Source organism: Hippocampus comes, unplaced genomic scaffold (assembly GCF_001891065.2).
Source record: "Hippocampus comes isolate QL1 unplaced genomic scaffold, H_comes_QL1_v1.1 scaffold186, whole genome shotgun sequence".
NCBI lineage: Eukaryota > Metazoa > Chordata > Actinopteri > Syngnathiformes > Syngnathidae > Hippocampus > Hippocampus comes.
The window spans coordinates 2,228,465-2,252,904 of record NW_017806236.1 but is presented as its reverse complement, the minus strand read 5'-3'; the positions used below and the strand labels follow the sequence as shown (position 1 = coordinate 2,252,904).

Here is a 24,440-nt window from a genome sequence, read left to right as displayed (position 1 = left end):
TGTTTACCCCTAAAATTGGTTAATCAAATTCAGTAATTCTTTTAAATATTTTTAATTGGTCTATTATGAATAATACCACCTGATGGCACAGATATACTTGCATACATGTGCATTTAAAGCATTTTCCATTAGATGATTGGTTCGTTTATTTAGTGATGGGAAAATGATGGGAATGGTGGGAATCTTGATACAAGGGCTATCATAAATGTGTGTGCGCGTGTGTGTGTGTGTGTGTGTGTGTGTGTGTGTGTGTGTGTGTGTGTGTGTGTGTGTGTGTGTGTTTTATGGGACAATGGTAACAGTGTTCAACAGGAGGCTTGAAACAGTCTGGGGACTGTTCAGGTTGGTTATATGTGTATTTTAAGGTAATCTTTTTTATCCCCAATATGGGGAAATTTGCAATTTTATGAAATCCATGGAACAGTGGAGTTCGTGTTTGCAGGGGAGTTTGAAACGGTCTGGAGAACTGTCAGTATCCGCCACATTTGCACAAGTTTGGAAAGAAACTTGGATCATTTGGTCTTTCAAGGTTCATGGGAGAATCCCGAAATCATGAAAGAGTACAATAACATAAGAACAGGACATCACATGGCTTTTTTTATGGTAAAAGTAAGCACAGAAGCCAGCAAAAAAAAAAGAAAAAGTGGAGAACTTCTTTGAAACAGGAAACAAGACAAATAATGAGAGAGAAGAAAACTAAGAGCTAACTTTAATGAAGCGGCAATATAGAGAGACAGTCCCACTTAAGGGAGCTCCATGGGTTTTTGTGGTTGACTCGCATGTATCTGCTGTGTGAAAATTAGGTGTGACAGGCTGTCAAAGGGGCCTTCTTTCTTTTGGATGAGCTTTGAACACCTCACTTGGGAGTCGTCCAGGACTTTGCCAGTCTGTCAAAATATGTCTTACTGTACATGAGAATGGTCCATACTGGGTTGGGGGGGGGGGGGGGGGGGGTTACTGAAATATGTATGAAACATCATGGAAAATAAATAAATAAATAAAATACACTTGGCCTTTTCTCTTAAACATTGATCATGGATTAATCATCCATATACTAATGTTAGACAGACTTCGCATACATTTTGAAAATATCTGTAGTTCATAATTTGATGTAGGCATTGGCAATTATCATGATGATATTCTTGGCCGATGAGTGCTTGGAAAATGAATAGTGTGTAAGGTTTAAGATGGATATCAAGTACGTATATCGAGTAAATTCTGAAACTTGCCATATAAACCCGTAAACCAACGACAACTATCATAAATCGTAGTAACATTGTTTAAAGGGTTTACTATCTCCCAAGTAATTTGTCGTCTCCACTGAGCATGCGCAGCTAAGTGGGCGGGGCCTGGACGTGGGCCGACCTCCACTGTTGAGAATGTGTGTTTGTGTGTGCGTCTCTCCTCAACAGACACGAGATCACAACGTGATGAGATGTGATACTTAACGGTGTTGTGTGTGTTTTTTTATTCAAACTTTCTTTGAATATTTTGTCCAATATATTCGTACTGTTTCGATGCCGTATTCCGACTCATTCCGCCCCCGGGGACGCACAATTGACTGGCCGAGGAAAAACGACTTGGTTTCTGCCGAAGAGTGTCCGCTTCCCCTCCCCTCGATGAAGCGCTGCGATGCCCTCTGATTTTGTCTCCCTCCTCAGCTCGGACCTCGACCTCAATTCCCCCAAATCTCTCTACTCTAAAGGTGAGTCTTGGCTAAATAAACGTGAGGCTAACGAGTTTTGGCCCAGGTTTTAATAAGGGGATAATGCCCCCCTGCCGTTAGCTCGTTCCCGTTAATATGCTAGCTAGCTGAGGTTAGCTTTTCTCGCCGTTAGCCATTTAGCCGAGGTAGCTGATTTAGTTAGCCGCCAATTGGCTCGTTCGCTCGCGGCTACCTGCTTGCATGAGCTTCCTCGGGTCACATGCGCGGAGGAACCGGATATGCTCCGTGGGCTTTGTCTCATTCTAACACCTTGTGGTTCCGATAACGACGTCCCAGGTCGTTTATCTACCTGAAACAGAGTTCTCGTGGGCTTCGCTCCAGATTATATTTGTAGTGAGTAAACAGACGTCGTAGCTATTGGCGCCCATACTGATCACTAGCATGACGCTAACCCCGCATTCTCTGAGGAGAAGTCGCACTCTTGTGTACAGTGAACCCCCGTTTATCGCGGGGGGATACATTCCAGACCCTCCCACCAGCGATGGTACTAATCCGTGATATAGAGAGAGCCAATAAAACTTTCTTTCTTCCCGTTTCCCTCCTGCACGGCCTCATTTAAACAGTAAAACTTATTAGAACACACTTTAAAATACTGTATTCCTTTGCATCAGTTATCACTCCCAGTTCGACCTGATCAGTGAAACAATGAAACGAGCTACAGAAAATTAGCAACAATGTGCACCTTGTGGTGCTGGTACTGGCTACAAGTGACTATGTTTACATGCAGTCAATATTTGGATTCAGGTCAAAATCGTGATTTCTGAAAAATTCAGAATAACCAGTTTATATGTGCGAAAATGGGTAAAGTTACTCCCACATTTGAATAACCTGATTTAAACGGCGTTGCACTGCACTGACGTCTTGATCCAAATAGACTGTATTTCTGCCTGTTACTTTCTACTATCAATAAAATGCATTATATTTCTTGTCACTCACCTCCTCGCTCCAAAAGTATGTTTTTGAGCCGTTTCTCTGAGCTTGACCATGATTGTTTACTTCTGCTTGTATATTTCTGACGAGTTGCAGGCCAAGCATACAGATTTATACAAACAAATATGCCTGTCTGTATAATCTGTGTAATTTTCGCATGAAAATAATGTGAAAGGGCCACCCAAAAAAATCTATGTATTGAAATTAAGTTAGCCATGGCAAGGATGACAAGTCAAAACTACTTCCTGTACTACAAAGACCAAGATTCTTTGTGGTTAGCGCAAGAGCATGCTGAGAACACAAACCATTGTCTCATTTGAAGGATGTAACCCGATTCCATTTACATGACACAATATTCGGGTTAGAATAGCGCTAACCCGGGTGTTTATTCAGGTTTTTTTTAAAGAGGCGGATTTTTTTCCCCCATTCTTGCTTGACGTTAAGCTTCAGCTGTTCAACAGTCCGGGGTCTCCGTTGTCGTATTTTACGCTTCATAATGCGACACACATTTTCAATGCGAGACAGGTTTGGACTGCAGGCATATAATGCGCCACACATTTTCAATGGGAGACAGGTCTGGACTGCAGGCAGGCCAATCCAGTACCCACACACCCTTTTACTACGGATCCTTGCTGTTGTAACACATGCAGAATTGGTTTGGCATTGACTTGCTGAAATAATCAGGGGCATCCATGTATAAGACATTGCTTGGGTGGCAGCATGTTTCTCCAAAACCTGCATGTACCTTTCAACATTAATGGTACCTTCAAAGATGTGTAAGTTACCCATGCGTTTGGTACTAACAAAGCCCCATACCATCACAGATGCCGGCTTTTCAATTTTGTGTCCACAACAGTCCGTATGGTTCTTTTCTTCTTTGGCCTGGAGGCTATTGGAAATGGATTCGTCAGACCACAGAACAATTCCAGAGTAGCTGGCGGCCTTTCTGGGTGTTGGTTTTGCTTTGCACACTTTTAGTTTTAATTTACACTTCAGATGTCGTGCCAAACTGTATTTACACACATTGCTGTTTTGAAGTGTTCCTGAGCCCGTGTGGTGATATCCTGCACGCATGGATCTCTGTTTTTGATGCAGAGATCAAACGTCACGGGCATTCAATGTTGGTTTTTGTCCTTGCTGCTTACATGCAGTGAGGTCTCCAGATTCTCTGAACCATTCAATGATATTATGGACCATAGATTATGAAATCCCAAAATTCCTTGCAATTGTAAGTTGAGGAACATTGTCTTAAACTGTTGAATTATTTTCCCACGCAGTTGTTTACAAAGAGGTGAACCTCAGCCCATCCTTGCTTGTGTATGACTTGAGCATGTCAGGGAAGCTCCTTTTATACCCAGTCACCTTTTCCTAGTTAGCCTGGAGTTTTCCAAACTGGAGTTTGATGAGCGTTCCTCAACTTTCTCAGTCTTTTTTGCCGCTTTATTAAAGCATAAGTTAATGATTATTTGCTAAACACAATAACGTTATCAATATGAACATTACATATCTTGCCTTTGTAGTATATTCAATTAAATATAGTTTGAACATGATTTCCAAATCATTGTCTTCTGTTTTTATGTTTAATACATTGTTCCAACTTCATGGGAATTGGGTTTGTACAACATTCCTCGGAAATCATAATGCCCTATCACAGCTGAGTTATTTTAGGGTTTTACCTGGTGCCTGCAAGCACCATGTTGCAGACTTCTGTGTTGCAGTAAATCTATGCTGAATTTGATTTTGGCATCTGGCGACCAAAAAAACAATAAAAGAAAAAACAATTAATATGCCAAGTGCGTTGAGTTCCTACATTGTGAAAGGACCCTGAATGCACCACATTGCTTGTGCAACAAGCTTGTGATGTGTGTATGTGATTCTGCTGTCCTTGAGTGAGCGTGCCTTAAACTGTTTATTGACACAACAGGTGGCATTTACTGTAAAACTCAACACAACAAAAATAAATACACATAGGCTTAATGACGGTAACAAATTTAGCTTGAGCATAAATTGTCCCAGAAATGTTTGTGATAAACGATATTGCGGCTTTCCTACCATTTTTTAACTAATATAATGATCGTAGTACAATAATGTAATGACACCCATTTGAAGATACACTTTTATTTCTTGAGAATCATTAAAATTTGAATTATATAATGAAAAAAGACATTGCAAATATCCGAAATAAACACCAATAATCAAAACCACCAAAAACAATCAAAACACAATAAAATGGACGATCAGTCTCTGTAAACAAAAAAAAAGGCACAGACTAATATTGCTCATTCAGTCTCCAGTCTGCTAAAGCTGACATTGATTTCTGCAAGGATGAACCCAAATTTTATTTCTTCCAAATATCTATCTACTACAGACAGGCCCTCATGCTGCAATTGGATGCGCCTGGTGCCCCTGGAGCTTCAACAGCCTCTGAAAAATCCACTCTTCTTTATTTCTCTTTTGTTACTTTTTTTTTTTGTACAGCAGCCAGAGCAACGTGTACCTTCCTTGACAATCACGCCATGTTGTTTGTGGTTCAATAAGAAAAGAATCCAGTACCATGATTATTAATGGTCTTAATAAATTTATTGTACAGCATAAATGTTGCAGTTTTGGGCTGCACTTGTGGAAGCACTGGCATCTACCACTGGTGAAAGGGGAAATGAAATAGTGACTGTAGTAAGATAGAATGTGGTAGTGTTATTGTCTTGCCAGCTTGTCGGACCTCTATCGGAATCTTCCACCACACTTTAACTACTCCTCCCCTAACATGGCACCTTAAGAGGAGCAGGGTGTTTGGACATAAAAAGCACAATACCCAGATCGGTGCATTTTTCAGCGAATTGTTTTGTTGCATTTTACAAAAAAAAATGGAGTGGGTGAGTTTGCGAATCGGTGAGTGTTCACTGTTATTTGGAGTTGTGTGGAGAGTGAGATAGCAGAGCTCTTTTGTTGGCTTGACAAGCCTCTCTTTTTTTTTTTTTTTTTGCGAGACTTAACTCAAATCTGAGGTATCCAAGTCACGTGCCCTGACTTCACAATGGTGCTGCCACTCCGCAGGACTGGCTGGCATCACCTTGACACCCAATAGAGGTGTTGCCATGTCGGCCACCCAAATGCCGCCATTAATTCTAGCCCAAGCACCTTAAATGCCCTGGACAAGAGTCCTGACAGCTGCTGTGTTTAATTTCAGAGGGAGTGCTTTATTAACTTGGATTGAAGCCGTGCAGAATACGCTCTCAAAGCTGCTCTGGTCATCTCTGGGCTTTGTGCTGGATTCAGTCGCTCTTCATAGGTTGTAATTGAGGCGTCCTAGGAAGCAGGTCATCACTCGATGTGAACTTTGAAACACTGGAAATTGAAATGGTCTTTGTGGTGTAGCAGTGTAAAATGACAAAAATTATTAAGGTAACCGCTGTAGATGATGTGGGGAGAATGTGGGGGGAGGCTTGCTGAAGTTTCAATCATTGCAACACATTTACCATTCTGTGTTTTAAAAGATACGTTGCAGGGTGTCCTTGATTTCCAACTGTACCGACGTACTGTATGACTACATAAGTAGGTACGCTTAGTAGCCGCCGTACATGGTGCTTTTAATTTGATTGTTTCAAATTTATGGCCTTAACTGTTTTCATGCGATCATTTACTGCATTAGTACTAATGTACAAATTTGAGTTACATCACTGCATTAGTAAGGAAACTAGCTGTATATTAAAACTACAGCGATTTACTACTGTATTTTTTGGACTATATAGCCGGTCCTGTTTTCTCCATCAATATGGGATGGCCAATGAACAAGCACACCTCGTTTGTTTTGTTCAGTGCATGAGAAGAGGTGTACGGAGCCGCTCAAGTGACATGGAAGGGGGGGAAAAAACGTTGCGTTCCCATGCAAAAGTTTGCGTTCCCTCGCAAAGATTGAATTCTGTTCGGGGAAGGAGAGAATCATGGAGGAGAACTTGGAAACTGTATTTGAGCTCAAAAACAGACTTAATGTCTTTGTATTTCAAAGTTAAATTCCATTAAACTCGCTAACGGGTGAAAATGCTCCATTTTTGTTTGTTGTTTTCAGTTACCCGGAAGATGAACATAAACGTGCATTTAAAAAAAATTGTCTCCATGCAAAAAAAAAGTTTGCCTAATCTCGCAATCTTTGCAAGGGAACGCAAAGTCTTTTTTTTTCTCTTCCATGTCACCTAAAGGGCTCCATAGAGGTGGCAGGACAACTCATGGCTGCTTTACAGTTGCAACATACCTGCTTACAATGCCTCGAGCATCTGACAGTTCCTGGCCGTGAAAAAGAGCGCATTGGAGTAACAGCCCTCCTCCCTGACCAGTCTCCAATGGCAATGGCTTGCCTTTTTTCCAAACTCATGGGGAGTTGTTTTGAAGACATCGATCACGTAAAGATGGCTTTGGTTGGTTCAGCGCAAAATTTTGAAAGCAGCCTTCTTGGAGTTCTGAAGGCGTCGTTGAGGCTGCTGGAAATGTGCTTTAGACTCCAGGATAATTCTTTCCAAGGGGGTAGTTTGGATTTGAAATGCAGTACATCTTTTGTGACATCAGTCGTGTAACCTTTTAGACATACCTTGCAAATAACCCAAGACTCTCCCATCTCAGAGATACAGTCACTACTAACCATCGCTCATGCCACAGTCACCTCTCAGTTTCTGCTAATTCACGTCGAAATGGCACATTTAATATAAAGGGGGAAGCAGATAGCACTGGTGCACTGCAAGCTTTATTCTGCTACTAATTCTACCCGCTGGTCGTGCACATTTTGATTGCATGTCACTGAAGAAATGTCTGCAATCATAGCCTTTGCCCTATTTGTCTGAGCCACTGTTGCCGTTTCAGTTTGATTGCACTGTGAAGGGTACTTGTGAGCTGGCAGTAAACAATTGCTCTGTGACCCTGAAGCTGCTCACTCAAGTCTGTCTTTATGTCACATGATTGTTGATCTTTTTTTTTTCTCTTGATTTTGCATGATAAATTTGGTATGTGTGCGGATCAGAGATTTAGTTAATAAAATGCCTACCCTGCAGTTGAGAGAAGGACCATCTAGTCAAGCTGAATTGTGTCAATGCCGTTCACATCTTGCTACAGTATTTAAGATATTATAGTCATATTTGTCAAAACAAGTCGTATGCCACCCCTGTAACTCAGATCGAAGGAAGGTTAGACACACACAGTTCTACAAAGCATCCACACTGCTTGAAAATAAAAAGAAGCGTGGTTAGATTTGACCTTATAATTGGGGTTGCCAAACCTTCTTGTCATTTTTATTGTGGTGAATGATTGATTTTGAACACGACGACTCTGTTGCTCTTCTGTTTGAGTCCAGCACAAGCTTCATGATTGTCTCTCATGAAGGTTCACGTCACAATCGCAGATTGTGTGACTCAGCCCAACTGGGTATTGACCCCACACATGAAGATCTGCCAGGATAAATATTGAGCAGGTTTAATATTAGCAAAAGCTCCCATCGTCAAAGGATAATCGTTCAAGATAATCTTCATGAGTCATCCGAAAATTGGGCCTTTGCTGACTTTGATATTAAGGGAAGAAAAATGCTCAAATTAAGGCCAATTGTCAGTATGCTAAATAAATATTTTTTTGGGGGGCGGGGGGCACTGTCTTTTGAAATCTCGGGTGTTGAATTTAAATTAATAATTTAACTACATTTTGTACCACAGTTCTGACAGTTTTTTCATTCTACTGCCTCTGATAAACAAACAATCATTTCATTGTACTCATTGAAAGTCCAAAAAAGCCACACTATTTTATTTTTTTTAAATGCTAAAGCGGCGCTGTCGGGCAGACAAAAAGCCTCATTTACACATGCAATACGCAACATCCTGTAAACTAGTACCTACGGTCACACTGCCTATCTTGTTTACACAGAACTTGTAAACAAAGGCAGAGTGCCAGGCTGTCTGCCGTATGAATTTTATATAGGTTTCTGACATTCCATAACGCGGGTATGGCAACATCAGTAGCGACTCTGCCCCTCCTATTTACACAGTAACAGATACGGCAGAGGTTCAATTGCCGCCGCCACCGACCGGTAGTTGTTTATGTCTTGAGCTGTTAACACATAGCAATGTGGCACAACTCCAGTGTCACATTAAAGTATACCAACTACGCCGGCCATTTATGATTGACCAGTCCAGTGAACCTCTATCGCCCACCTGTAATAGGTGAGCCTCTGTAACATAATGACCAATATATATATATCATCGAACAATGCTCTCAAGTTGGACCACTTTGTAGATCAGGTAGCTGAGCATTAATATAGCACTTTACGACTCAGACCAAGACTGTGATCAAGGGGGTGCTCTTTTCAGTGAAAACAAAGCAAAGGTAATGGCCTCTCTGGGGCTGTGAAAACAACTCTGTGTGCTCTCGTCAGAGAAACCTCAGCCAAACGAATGGAGCCAATGACTAAAGTCACATGTGTATGTGTGAGTGTGGGTCAAAAGAACACATTTTTGATGGAAAAGCAGCCACATACTGTGCTAAACGGTAAGATTAGTATTTTGTTAATAATGAAGCCACAGATCAACATTCGCACTCCGCTGCCGTTCTCCTTAGCATTTTGAAAGACGGAAAGCTTGGAAAAGGGACCTGAAGTATGCTGCACGGGAAGCCAATTACCTGTAGGTCACCCCTCTAGTCCCGGGTTGAATTTTATTTTAAATTTGAACACGCACCCCTAATTGCATTGCACAGCTCACATTTCTATTTTTAGCTGCAAATGTGTGCGAAACACTCACGCAGTGGAGCGCCGTTAATGGGCGGAAAGACCAAGGGGGCTTTAACACAACAGAAATAAAACACCTCTTGGGCTTGATCCTGATTTTCCATTGTCCACCGTCTGGCCGTCAACATGCCAATGTTCATGCATCATTGGCACTTCTACCGTTTTTTTAGACTAACACTCCAGTTCTTCGTTTGGCTTATTTACTATAAAACTTCTTGAACTCCTCTGTGATTTTGTGAACTTCTCAAAGAACTAATTTTAACCAGTATCTTAATATCAAACGTATGAACTCAAAAGTTTTCTCAAAAGGTCTTTTTTTTTCTTAGGACCTCAAGAAAATGCATTGATGCAAACTTAAAGCATGCTACTGAGCACCAATTGATGTGCCTAACCCGGGGGTCGGCATCCCGCGGCTCTTTAGCGCCGCCCTAGTGGCTCCCTGGAGCTTTTTAAAAATGTTTGAAAATGGAAAAAGATGGGGGAGATAAAATATATTTTTTGTTTGAATATGGTTTCTGTAGGACAAACATTCTTAACATTTTCCGATGCTGTAAAAATGTGTCGAATAAATATTACATATCAACATTTCAGTCAATGAAAATTTGCGTCACAGCCTGCGACACACGTTTCTATTAGCAGGGCGGGATGCCAGGCTGTTGTAAGAAGAAACGGTGTTTCATGTCCAATTCACTGAGGGAACTGGCAAAGAATGGCAACTCTGAAAAACCGAGAGAAGTATTAAAATGGTACCCATCAGCTACGAAAGTTAACACGCTGCAAAAGAGCGTCCTGTGCCTTGTTCATCTCAGTGGTTGTTATGGCTGTCGCTCATTATGGCATGCGTGTGTAACCGCGTGCGTGTGCGGTCACGGGTCGATTGTGGGAGGCTGGTTGATCGAAAAATAGAGCTTTGGTCAAAAAAGTTTGGCCCCCCCTGCTCTAAAGGATACCTGCATGGGAAAAAAACATTTCATCGGGAAGGCTCATTGGGTATTTGTAGCCAACGTAGTCATTTTCATAGTAGGCTAATATGGATACATACAGTGTGTGTTGCCTTCTTTCTAAGGCTTTTAATTTGTTGTGGCTCCAGGCACATTTGTTTTTTGTTGTTGTTGTTTTTTTTTTTTTTTTTTTTTTTTTTTTGGTCCAGTATGGCTCGTTCAACATTTTGGGTTGCCTACCCCTGGCCTAACCTAATGTTGTTTTCTAATAGAAGGAAAACAATTCATATCACAAACCGAAAAACTGCATTTGAGGGGCACACAAGGAAAATGCAACTCTAATCCACGCAGTCTATGTAACCCAATGCTGTGTGTGTATTTATGTATGTGTCTATAAGCTAAATATTAGCTTGGTTATTTGAGTGTTGACCCACCGTTTTCTGTCCAGCTCAATGTTTGCATTAGACATGCATACCCTCGACCCTCATTTTTCCTTGGATGTGAATGTGGCTCGTGACTAATATAGGGTGTACAACAAACTGCTTTTGGGAATACAGAAAACTCATTCAGCATTATTATAACTATGATTTCTTAGTGGGGGGGGTTCCTACACGGGTGCCTGCGATTCTCATTAGTCACCCAAAACGCATACAAAGAAATGTAATACCCACTTGCAAGCCATGTTTTCAAAGCATGCCATCTCACATTTCATTGACGCATCCGTTTCTGCCGGAATCGACCACCAGCCACTCTCACGAGGTAGTGCGTTCAGTTATAGTTGCCACCACCACATTTTCGTTTGCCTAAGTAAGGCCACTCTAATATATATTTGAGAAACAAAAAACTAGATGGCAGGGGTTGAAGCCACACACGTCATCCTGTTAACTTATCACTACATCCTTTTACAGAAAAAAGGCGAGTAGTCCAAATGGGCGAATCAGTGGGGTTTGAGAGGAATCAGTTGATCTTTGTCTTGTGTCCATCACAAGTGCATCGTTATCCGTTCAAGAGTATAATTAAAGCTGCAGCGTTTTAGTGCAGGGATGCATTCTGTTGCGACATATTTCATATGTGCACCAAAAACATTGCCCCTGTGAATAGCCATTCGGCTGGCACCCCCCACTACCCCTCCAACCGCAAAGCCAGCTGCAAAGAATAAAAATGGACCAGTGACCTTGTCGCGTGACAAAACCTTTTAGGCATGTGTAATATCAGCTGCGCGTGCCTCTAACGTGAGCTAATTTAATTTGTCTAAAATGCAGTCTAATGTTAGTCCGTCCACCTTGTGTTTGCTTATGCGTACCCACCTTGAACTGAACTTGTACAGATATCTTATGACAGCTACAAAAACAAATCCAGAAACAATACCAAAACATTACTGCAACTTTATCAGCAGATGGGAAATGTGAAATTTAAACAATTCCAAAGCTGCCGGAGGGATCTGTCTGGCTTTCCAATAATGTGGTGTAGACATGATACGTTTTTATTTTTAAAATCAACACATTTCCACCAACATTGAATGGAAGATTTTACATTATCGATTTATTTAAGGCTGGTCACTCGTGGGAAGGTTTACCACTGATCTGTGCTTTTTCATTTTGTGGATAATGGCTCTTAGTGAGCCGCTGGAGTCCCGAAGCTTTAGGAATGACTTTGTAACCCTTTCCAGGTGGATCGATGCCAATTACCTTACTTCTTACCGGTGATTCTGTGTTTACGTCGGTTATCTTTGTCTGATCTTTACATTTGTTTGATGATTTTAAACATTCACACGTGGATAAACAATGCCCAAAAAATGTGATTATAGAAGGGGGAAAATACTTTTTCACGGAACTGTACTTGCCCATTTATTTTTTTAAATAATTCACATTTAGTAGGGCTTTTAACAACACTCTTCTCTATGGAGTGTTCAATTTAGAACACATTTTAAAGAGACCTTAAAGATGCTGATTCGGTCTCAATTAGAAGAGATGGTGTCCTCTATGGGAAGTTGAGTGACCTCTATGGCAATTTCTGCTACGTCAAACTGCTCCGGGCCACATAAATAAAAGGGAAGTTTCTTGGCTAATGCTCCGAAGCATTCTAAAGTGCCATGGGCTCCAGTCGAACCGGTGCAATGACATAAATTAATCCAGTGTTGACACATCATATCACATGTCCACACTGGTTTCCTCGCTGGGCTGATAATATAGGTCAGGTGTCATGGCCCATGTTTGGCAAAAGTGAATTACGGATGTTCTAATTTAATCATGTAAAGCTAATTTGTATTTGTGTATATTGCATATAGATTGCATTCTAAACTCGCATCCACAGACCTCCAATCCTGTCCACAAGGCTCCGATAAGAAACATATTTGTCATATACTGAACCTTGTGAGAAAAACTTTTTTTTTTGGACCATTCAATGTTACTGTGAAAAAGCGGTTTCCACAGGTAGCATAAAGTTGTTTTTTTTTTTTTTTAATACGTCTGTAATTTAACAGCACCATTGTTGTTGCATTTTTCAAATGTTGGCATTTGAAGCATGATATGTCCAGTGCCATTTTGTTGAGACACTGCAATTTCCTGTTGGTAATAACTTCAATCCCTCTGGACAAAAGCTCGCAGTGCTTCAGCAACTCTATTCGTAAAGCAGATTATATCGAGATGAACAACAGACAGTTGATGGAGCCCTTTTTTTTTTGTTTGTTCTGTGTTTTTTGTTTCTTTTGTCCGGTATAAGATGCTCATGTGAGAGGCATTACCTTTGCTGTGTCCATCTGTCAGTGGTGTTGCTGATGTCACTACGGATCATGTGTCTTGTCACTTTCGACATTATGCCGGTGTTCAGTGATTGGCGGGTATCAAATGACTACTCCACATACCTGGCGGCACTGATGCACAGCTGAAATAGCCATGCTCGGGTTTTGATAACACCCCATTCTCCTAGCAACCAGACTACCTAATCGCCTATGTAGGCCATTGAGCGGGGTTTATTCCAGGGGCGCCGTGCTGCTTGGTAATGAGTTTCTAGGAATCACGTTGCTGTCAAGTATCCAGGAATGCTTCTGTGGGTTTCAACTCGCTAAACCCCTCCACTGGTGGATAATTGTATTAATCCTGGGGTGCCGTTTGTTGTTTCAGTTTCGCCAGTGGAATTTGTAGACGTAGGAAATGTTTTGCTCTTGATGTCCGGGTCTTCTTTCATCCTATTCCAGTATTTCTTTTTGAAGAGCAAACTGAGAGAGTGTAACTTGAGTGACGTACAATACCATCATATTGTAGGGAGAAAATGGGTGACTGGTCTGTAGCTGTCTGAAAACAAATAAATCCATGACAGTATAAAAATATCTCCTCCACTAAGTTGACCCCAAATCTTCATTTTAAACATTTGAACAACTATGATTCCAGTTTAGAATTGTTGAGGCTTTTCCAGTGTGCCTATGAAAGCGTGCCTCCCAATATTAGTCCTCCGGTCAAAGGCTCTTGTGTGTGTGAATGGGCAAGAACCCCCGCATAAGACTGGGAGCTATGGTTTTCCATTTGTTTGGATAACACTTTTCTACAGTTGCTCCTGTAGAAAAGTGCTATAAATTCAGTATCTGGCTAACTTTGATATAGCTATGGACGACGTGCTATTGAAACCCACTGACTTCTGCAAATGGGGACAAACATTTTCTCTTTTCATTTTTAAGTTCCTCTTTTGGCCAAGTTTCCAAATGCTTTTTTTCCACCTGATTTTATTTAACACTATCATTTAGTAGTTATTGCACTATAACACTTAAGCTCACAGTTCTTGCGATCTCTATTTCAGTGAGTGAGGTCACTGTTGCATATTTTTTCCTTTTTAAAACATGCTGTATCCGCCTCATCTTTTATTTCAGAGTCTGTATATGACCTCCTCCCCAAAGAGCTCCAGCTCCAGCAGTCATCCACCCAGACCGACCCAACCACCATGAGCCAGAAGAGCGGAGGAGAGGCGGGGCCTCCTCCGTCTGCAGCCTTGGCTTCAGGTGAGCCACCGAATCGACCGACAAATGCCATGGTCTGCGATCAGGTTCCCCTTGCTCAATTGTTCTCCAATAATCGTGGGAGAGCAGGAGGAAATTTGCCCTTAAATGGCGACTAAGGGCAACTTGACCCTTTCACCGGTTCCCGAGACAAATGTATCCGTCACCATATGATGCATTTCAACATTCCCTTCATAGCTGTTCAACTGATTACTGTTCTGATTTCATACCTGTTGCAGTCATAGTAGCAGCGGCATGGCTCACCGTTCGTGTTTGTGTGAGGATGCTACGTTCATCCATACTGCAACCGCAATGTGTGCATGCTGCTCTTAACTATCCGACTTTTAAAAATGGATTATTACCAGACTAAGTGACATCATGCTAATTTTTTTTTTTTTTTTTTTTAACTAAATATAGTCTGCCACATTGAACTCAGCAGCCGGCACTGCCAGTAGGCTGAATGATAATATAAGTAAATTGAAGGGGCGGAGGGGTCTGTATTAATGACATTTAACATTTCCATTGAGCTTGGTCACAGGATAAAGCAAACTTGTCCGTCAAGGTACCAAAGTACATTAAAAAAATAGTTTTGATAAACGGAGGCATCCAGGGGGTCTCCAGTCTTGCTTGTGGCTGTTCTGTCTGTCCTCCCTGTTCTGCCTTCTCAGCCATGACATTTTTCATCTAAGAGCCTGTCCCGGTTTTTGGTGAAGCCATTCTTTGGTCAATCCCAATGTGGGCCTCAGGTCATTTCCATGTCGAAAGGCCCCGTAATTACATTTTTATTAAGGCCTACATCACATACATCATTTCAGCTCTTTTAAACTCAAGTGAAATGATGTCTGCCTATTCAAGCTGCTGTTCACTGACAGGATCCCTAACAGACTTTGTCATTTCACTCACCTTTTTTCTGCACGTCTCCCTCTGATGCTTGTGCTTGATGATTTTTGTCACTCTGCTTTTTTTTTGGGCATTTGAAAATAAACATTTGGGTCATCCAATCTTACATTGCAGTGAAACATCAATGCAGCATCATCTGCCGGCGCAGATCAGGACACTGGCTGTTGCCTCAAATAACCCATTTATTCCGACATCACCCTTATGAGAGGCTGTAATGTGTAATAATGTAGTTTGTGCCAATGTGCTATTCTTTCAGTTACCAACACACATTTACACATCTTTCTGAAGGTGCCAATATAGCGAGTGGTAGTGTTTCGGCATTTTAGAAAAAGGAAAAAGTACTGAAGAAACAAGAATCAATGTGTGGTTCTCACTTCTATAGTAAATATTCAGAAAGTTGGAAATTTCAAGTAATTAAAGTTATAAATATTGTGCTTGAGAGAAGCTGCGATTAGTCCACATAGAAAGGATCTACATATCCTAATAAAAGAGTGAAGTTGCTTATTCATTGGACTGGACAAATTCATGTGGTCAGACCTGGGATCGTGGTTAAGGAGAGACACCATCATTATAAGTGGGAATGATTTTAGTCTGGAATACTAATACAAACTGGTCAACAGTGTTATTATTGAGACAGCTGCACTGTTAATGAATCTTTTTTTCTATCCTGACCCTAAACAGTGCTGATCGGAAGCATGAGATGCTGTAAAGTCCCTCTGAGGATCAGGAGCCAAATGAATGCTTCAAAACATCACAAAGCAGTGCTCCCTCCACAATTTGAAGATATCCAATTTACTGATTGACAGAGTCTTGAATGATCAGCTCTCTTGTTGCTCATTGGCTGTCTCGTTTTTATTGCAGGAAGTTCCCTCTGAGGCAGGGAGTGTCTGCATATAAAATGGTCTGCAGTTCACTGCTCCATAGGTCAGAGGCTTGTTTATTCTGTCTCTATGGCTACGCTCAGTCCCAACAAAATCTTCCAATTGGCATGCGCAAAATGCTTTTGACTACTGAATGCACATTGCACAAAGTGTAAGATAACCCTGGCAACCCTGGCAAATTTAATTTGACTCCACATTACCAGCTTGCAAATTGGGCTTATGGATGAAAGTTCTGACCAGATTTTGTTAAGTTTCTTTCTGGCAATGTGTATGTACGAATTTGTAGTTTGCTTTTGTTTTTGTAAACGAAGCATGTCAGTTTTGTCACATTGATATATGGGAGAAAGGGTTTTTGTAGGAATCAAAACATTGTGGGACCTATCGTACCCTTCTCAACTTTAACTTCAGAATTTGTGATCAATGCTTGACAGCTCTCGCATGCACAGTGAGGGCATAGGACCCATAACATTCTAGAAATTACAGTTGGGAAGAGGGGAAAATCAATTCAAACCTTGCACAAATTCAGCTGCTTGAGTGGGACTGCTTGAGTGGGACTGCTAGCCTGCTCCGTGCCGATCTTCCTTTCTGACTTATTTGTCTCATGCTGCTGCAGATGCCACGTCTTCCACCTCCAACCCTACTGCCTCCTCCTCCTTGGCCATGGGAGCCCCAAGCTCCGTTGGCACGTCCTCCTCCAACCATCTCAAGGCCCCCCAGAATCTCCACTCGGCTGGAGGGGATGGAGCTGTCGCGTCGGAAGTGCAAGTCATGGAGGCAGGAGCTGCGTCTGCTCCCAACAGGACCAACAGCGGAGCAGGTGCTGCAGCAGGAGATCCTGGGTCAGGGGTCTTGTCAGGGCTTGGAGTTCAGCAGCCTCAAAACACCCCATCGAAGCGGAGACCGGTTTTGAGCATATCCCCGCCACCTGAGGATCTGTTCGATGACAGTCAGATGTCCTGCTTAGAGGAGCCCCCCGTAGCCAGCGCGCTGGGTCCAGACTCCGAGCATAGCAGTAGCATGTGGGCTGATGACTCAGTTTCCAACTTCAGCTTGGTCAGCGCCTTCTCCTACAACGACAACACGGAGGTGCCGCGCAAGTCCAGAAAACGAACCCCTCGCCAGCGGCCGGGCCCCAAGCCTGCTCACCCAGAGGACAGTATGGATGTGTTTGACGCTGACAGTGCCAAGGCGCCTCACTTTGTCCTGTCCCAGCTTGGGCCGGACAAAACTAGCCCCATGACCAGGTGTGTATCACTGTCCTTCTAATTGAATCCACAAAAGCCACCTGTATTACAGTGGTACCTTGACCAAGCTCATAACGCAGTTGAGTAATTTCCCAGCTCATTGATAACTGCTAACCAGCAGGCTGCCGAGTGTGTTCCCCATTTAAAGCAGGGAAAAGGTAGTTGGGGCTTCAGACTCCAAATGGCTTCGCCATTGTATATATTGGCTGGAGTGTCCTGCATTTCTAGAGAGCAATTAGATGTGTCTGCTACATCGCAGCCCAAATTCTCCAAGTATCAGGCTTGCCTAATAAGGGGCGTGGGTTAATCGGCGTTGCTGCATGAAATGGTCTTCAAGTTAACTCATTATTAATGTGCTAATTTTGACACCACTTATAAAAACATAAGAGATAAATGTGATCAATTTCATCACTATGTATTGGAGTATAAGGGGCCTATTAACATCAGGAGCTTGAATTGGGTGGCCTACAGCAGTTCCTTGCAAGTGTTCTCATTTAGTATTGTATGTTTTTGACTCTTTGCGCTGTTCAATAAACGTCTGAAAGTGCATTTGCAACTGTGGGTTTCTTTGCCCACATGTGAGGGCATTATCGTCCCTTAATTATGCTTTTTTTTTTGTTTGTTTGTTTTTTGTGCCACTCGAGCTGCAGCATATTTGCTGCAGCTTGCTTGTAAACCTGCATTCTTGCAAGCAAATGAAATACCAAAGTCGAAAAACACCTAAATTATGGCTCTTGCAATACAAGGTATCACTGTACTTCTGACTGAGGCACTTACATTATTCATTTCATTTCAGCTCTCTTGAGTCTGGGACTGCAGTGAAGGGTGGCTCGCTATCTACTCAGTTCCCTCAAAAAAGCAACGGGAAGGAGCTAAAGATGTTGGTGCAGCCTGAGACACAGCACAGAGCTCGATATCTGACTGAAGGCAGCCGAGGTTCTGTCAAAGACCGCACACAACAGGGATTCCCGACCATCAAGGTTGGACAAGAGAGGCTACTCACTGCTTATTGGCAATGGGATGATAGACACATTACTCATCACACTAAGACCAAGTCCAACACCAATGTTCTTTGCTGAGCTTTGTGACGACTATACACAATTTAAAAAGTAATTTGCATCCTCGCAGTAATAATTCCAAACAGGCAGGTGGCTCAACTCAACATGGAGTTGTGCTGTGTAGCCTACAGAAAGACCATTAGATAAACATAGGTCTGTCTGTTTGTGTGGAAAAGAACTAAGTTAACTCCTGGGTGTCGCAGTGGATATGTTCCAGACCCTCACATGTATGTAAAAAAAAAAAAAAAAAAAAAATTTGGTTTTCGGGACCATAAAATTTTTTAGATAGAAATAATTCCAAACAGGCAGGTGGCTCAACTCAACATGGAGTTGTGCTGTGTAGCCTACAGAAAGACCATTAGATAAACATAGGTCTGTCTGTTTGTGTGGAAAAGAACTAAGTTAACTCCTGGGTGTCGCAGTGGATATGTTCCAGACCCCCCCATGATATGTAAAAAAAAAAAAAAAAAAAAAATCTGTGATTCGGGACCATAGAATGTTTTAGCTAGAGAGAGAAATATGTGTAAAATTTTGCATTTTGCTGATCAAATTCATTCTCATTTTTAATTTTATGATTATAATTGAATTATAATTTCTCACGTTTTAGCACAGCAAAACTTAGTAAAATTTACTACCTTTTTTAATGCACGAGTATGCCTCAGTGCCTGTTGTCATGCTCTTGCTGTGAAGAATTGGACGACTGTATCACATCACTCTTTGAAGAAATAAAGAGTCTTACTCACACAGTTTTCCAAATCAGAGGCAAATTTGCTTACTTCAACATGTTTATCGTTCCCAATCAGAGATGGGAGTAAGTCACAAATCTGCATGTCGCAAGTAAGCCAAGGCAAAACCTGCAAGTCCTAAATTACTGTGGAGAAAAAAAAATCAAGGGGAGTCGCCACCAAATTTCAAGCAAGTCAAGTTATTACTACCTTCAAGCAAGTTAAGTCATAACTCTTGCTCTGTCACATCGTATTTTTCTGCTGATCATAACAGAAAAAAGGATATTATCTCTAAAAAACAAATGAACATTTCCATCCCTAAAATTAAACAATTTAAGTGTATAAAATAAATATATTTGTGCTGATTTTCTTTTTTTTATATATATATATAAATGTACCAGTACTCTGTTGCTTGATTTTCCTCTTCTCCCAACTGTAGCGGAATATAGTTAAAACATTTTTTGTATCCGGAATATGTAATGATGGTACATATACTCATTTTTCCCCAAGCCTGAACAAACCATATAATGTTAATTCATGAAAATGCTGACTGACATATAATGTAAAATGCCTTAGAAATTGGAATTGACGTAACAATAATTATCAACCTTCAAAAAACTTCTACTTTAATACACAGAGCAGCAAAACATGGTGCTATATTGCATTGAGGTGGCATCCTCTCTTTGCCGTTAAATACGATGGATTTCTTCCACTGGAACTCAGTGCTGCGCGGAACGTTGTAGCACAATGGTCTTACAATGAAGCCGCGCAACTCAAAACTCAGTTTTTTCTGTAAACCCTGAAAAAAATGATTGCTTCAAATTCTGCAATATCGCGGGGTGTGAGGAGTGAACTGCGATATAGAAGGGTGTTCACTGTACCTGAAAGGACAATTTGTCAATTGTGACCTTTGCTCTGCCAAGGCTCACCCTGAGAACATAGTTATTATTAATCAGGTTGATCTGTTTTGTTAATATCATTGCTTTTTCTTCCCAGTTGGAGGGTGTGAGTGAGCCAGTAGTGCTGCAAGTTTTTGTAGCGAATGACGCAGGCAGAGTGAAGCCTCACGGCTTCTACCAGGCATGCAGAGTGACTGGTCGCAACACCACTGCATGTACGGAAGTGGACATCGAGGGCACCACTGTTATCGAGATCCAACTGGAACCCAGCAGTGACATGACACTTGCGTATGAGTCTTTTGGGGGAGGGGGGTGATTTTGAGGGATTTCTGTTAAAATCACAAGATGTATTTATTCCACCGTATTTGTACAGGGTGGACTGCGTAGGAATTTTGAAACTTCGCAACGCAGACGTAGAGGCACGTATTGGAGTGGCAGGATCCAAAAAGAAAAGCACCCGGGCTCGACTGGCCTTTCGAGTCAACATCACCCAGACAGACGGATCCGTCCTCACCCTACAAGTCACCTCATCACCCATTCTCTGTAGTGAGTAGGAAAGGATCGAACCAAAATGAACTTTTTAGTTGTTCCCTGTGCTAAATATAAGGCCATAAAATGATCATTTTAATCTGATACTGTTTTCCAGCCCAGCCAGCGGGAGTACCAGAGATTTTGAAGAAGAGTCTCCACAGCTGCTCAGTAAGAGGAGGAGAAGAAGTTTTTATAATCGGAAAAAACTTCCTCAAAGGAACCAAAGTTGTATTTCAGGAGAATATTGCAGGTATCTATTGTCATAATTCATATTTTTCTATGTGAACCTTTGAAAGAGGTAAATAATACTTTTCATGTTTGTAGATGATAATTCCTGGCAAGCTGAGGCGAATATTGACATGGACCTTTTTCATCAGGTTAATGAAAAAGAATGGCCTGCTGCATGGATCATATGGAATAAATTTGAATACAACTGTAACTGCTTTTCTGATCTCCATTTTCCATAGAATCATTTGATTGTGACAGTTCCTCCGTTCCACAACCAATCAATAACTTCCCCAGTTTCCGTGGGAATTTTTGTGATGACCAATGCTGGCAAATCACACGAAGCCCAGCCTTTCACCTATTCTCCAGACTCAGGTAATCAGAATAAAGTGCCTTGTTTACGTATTTTTTACTGTACTGCCAACCACTGAGATTAATTAATTATCTCAGTGGTTGACTACCATGACTATAACACTTAACGTTCTTACAGTCATGCATACATACACAATTCCAATGAAGTTGGGACGTTGAGCGAAACAAAAATAAAAACAGTGTGATTTGAAAATCATGTTCAATTTGTAGTTCATTGAATACACTCCAAAGACAAGATATCGTTGTTGCCATAAAATTCAAAGTTAATGATGCTTTGCTAAAAACAATTACCTTCTTCAGTTTGAACATTAAACATCTTCTCTTTGTAGTGTATTCAATTACATATAGGTTGAATATGATTTAGACATTGTGTTCTGTTTTTATGTATGTTTAACACAATGTCCCAACTTCATTGTAATTCAATTTGTATGATCCATCAGTGCTACATTGCAATTCTGGTTTGGGTTTACGAACTTCATCATCAACATTGGGAAGAATATATATTAGGATATTTTTTTTCCCCCGAATCATCATACTGTCATTTTCTCCTACACTTATCCTCAGCCGATAATGCCGATGTTAAAGCAGTAAAAATTGAGGAACCTTCCTTCAAGACATGTACATTTGACAGTCAGATCCAATCTGTGTCTTCTGACCAAACTGACTGCTCTGGTCAGCCTGTGAAAAGGGAAGAGGACACACCAATGGAAGTGTCAAGCAATCCACACCCCACAAACGTGTTCAAGGTGAGATTTGATAAACTGTTCAAGGCAGAAGCCATCGATCACAGTGTTTGCTGATCCCTGTTTTTTCCATTCATACCACAGCAATCCCCTGCCCCAATTGTTTCAGTGCAGCAGACACTTGAGCTCAGCTCCAGCCCTCATTCAGGTGGGGAGTCCTTTCAGAGCTCAATGCCCCTACAACCTGAGGATGTGGAACTTCCCCAGGCACCCTCTGTCTTTCCTAGCCTCGAGTCTCTTAACTCAATTCAAAAGCAAGACATTGCCCCAACGGCGTCCTTTCCAATGTCAGGAGATCCAACAATCCCCCCGGTAACCCCAGAAGTCCCCCAGCAGTTCCTTAGAGACCCTCAGGAAAGCCTGCCGCCTGAAAGTTCTAACAACGGTGCAGTCATGGTTGTAGCCATGTCCCAAATAGCAGCACCCTCTCCACCCCAGCCACAGCAGTCACAGGTTCCCTTATTTGCCCAAGAAGGCGTAGCCCAGCTGGAGAGGGCAGTAAGGGAGCTCCAGGCTGGAGCTAATCCCACACTCCAGCAGGTTATAGAGGCAGCTGTAGCCCAGCAGCAGCAGCAGCTAAATTCTGTGCTTTACAGCCCCACTTCCTCTGCAGACACTCTTCAACAGCACGTCCAGGAGAACATGAACAGCCTTAGGTTGGGAGCCGCAGATAATTCGCTGTCGCCGCAGCAACAGCTGCAGATTCAGCAACATCAAATGCAACAGCAACAACAGCAGCAGCAGCAGCAGCAAATACAACATTTTCAACAACAGCAAATACTAAGTAATCTTCAACAGCAACATCACCATCTCCAGCAGCAACAGCAGCAAGTCCTTGGAAACATGCAGATTCAACAACAACTTCTTCTACAGCCGCAAGACCAACAGCAACTACAGCAGCAACAAATTCTGGAGAACATCCAACAACAGCAGTTGCAACAGAATCAGCAACAAGTCATAAACAACATCCAGCTTCAGGATCAACAACAAAATCAAATTCTAAGCAATTTACAACAACATCAGCTACAACAACAACAAAGCCAAACATTGAGCAACCTGCAGCAGCAACAGTTGCAGGAACAGCAAGTTTTAGAGAACCTGCAACAGCAACTACAGGCCGAGTTGCTCCAGCCACAAATCCATTCCAATCCCCAAGTACAGCAGCCGGTCGCCCTCCTTCAGCAACCTGGTGAGATGCTTACCATCCAAACCAGTTTCCCAACACAGCCCCCATCTCATACATCGCCCCCACAGCAGCTTTTCCAGTCCCCCAGGCCTATTGCAGAGACCCAGGGTACCCAACAGCAGGTACAAGCGGCCCTGCTCCAGACAGTTTTGACGAGCAGCAGCCTCAACACAGAGCAACAGTCCACCGGGTCGGCCCTGTATCTTTCGCCGAACTCTCAGTCCCAACAGCAGCAGCAGTTGGCATTCATCTCCACCATGGAGACATCCACCAGCCAGCCCCAGCCCGTTCCCATGTTTCATAACCAGCCTCAAGCTCAGCTTTCGCAAATACAGCAGCAAAGCACCCCCATGGAACAACAGCAATCGCCACAGCAAAATCAACAACAGTCACCACAACTTTCCATTGGCCAACAAGGCTCTTTGTTCCAAAGCATACCCAACCATTCGCAACCTAACCCTCTCCCCCAGAATCAGCTCTCCCAGCCACAGCAGACAGGTCTGCTCCTCTGCACTGCAGAACTAAATCCCCAGACTATCCTTTTCAGCACGCAGACCCAAGGATCAGCCCCGATGGGCAGTATCTCAGTTGGACTTTCCCAACCAGAAACAGCCGAGCCAATGTCCTTCCAGGATCAGAGCTCCTTGGGTAACAACTCGACATCCACTCAGAACCAACAGCGCAGCATTTTCCATGAGCAGCAGCCCATGCAAGTGGGCACAAGCTCTTCTAGCGTCTCTAACAGTCGATCGGTGGAGCTGTTCCTGCCCCAGGCCTCCCTGTCCAGCCTACAGAGTACTCTTAGTTCGCAGGAGCTAAACAACCAGACTGCAGCCCCCGGTACAACCATCTTTGTGGTCCAGGGCGCTGTAGGCGTGGTGGACAGCCCTGGCCAACAGCCCCCGGAACAGCTTTTCCAGACAACTGTGGGTGAAAATGTGGCCCAAGGTGGACCAGCCAACTTGTTTGTGTTTGGCATCCAGAATGGTAAGTTGGTTTCACTTGTCTATCTAGCCATCTGTTTTCCACACCCCTTAATCCTGTTCAGGGTCACAGGAGAGGCAAGAACATTTCCCACGTGACTGTAAATGACCTGGACTGGTAGGGCAATCGTGAATGGGGACATGGCCAGTTTGCATGTATTTCACACTGTCAGATCTTATTTTTTTATTTTGTTTCGAAAAAAACAAAGGACCATTAAGGTAGCTAAATGGCATTATTCAGGGTGTCTGCAGTCCCACTTGTGACTGCAGTGGCCGACGTTAAGCCTTTTTGGCTACCAGTCGATGAAGTTGCAAAGCATGTAGTCTTCATATTTAATATTACATTTTTAG

The 24,440-nt window shown here is 42.4% G+C and overlaps 1 protein-coding gene across 3 annotated transcripts in view; it reads left to right on the top strand.

Annotated features, from left to right (window-relative positions):
- Positions 1-1,359: 1,359 nt before the first annotated feature.
- The window catches only part of nfat5a (nuclear factor of activated T cells 5a), a 31,281-nt gene continuing 8,200 nt past the window's right edge, over positions 1,360-24,440 (top strand). Inside the window, exons 1-12 of one of the 3 annotated variants that reach the window (XM_019857096.1) lie at positions 1,360-1,705; positions 14,217-14,345; positions 16,737-16,910; positions 16,944-17,367; positions 18,164-18,347; positions 20,147-20,337; positions 20,423-20,595; positions 20,696-20,830; positions 20,905-20,957; positions 21,048-21,180; positions 21,742-21,923; positions 22,005-24,093. In XM_019857096.1, the coding sequence (XP_019712655.1) occupies positions 1,633-1,705; positions 14,217-14,345; positions 16,737-16,910; positions 16,944-17,367; positions 18,164-18,347; positions 20,147-20,337; positions 20,423-20,595; positions 20,696-20,830; positions 20,905-20,957; positions 21,048-21,180; positions 21,742-21,923; positions 22,005-24,093 (3,940 nt within the window). In that variant the 5' untranslated portion in view covers positions 1,360-1,632. Of the gene's footprint in view, positions 1,706-14,216; positions 14,346-16,103; positions 16,167-16,736; positions 17,368-18,163; positions 18,348-20,146; positions 20,338-20,422; positions 20,596-20,695; positions 20,831-20,904; positions 20,958-21,047; positions 21,181-21,741; positions 21,924-22,004; positions 24,094-24,440 lie in introns of those variants that run through there. The other 2 variants (XM_019857095.1, XM_019857097.1) reach the window with 2 other exon arrangements.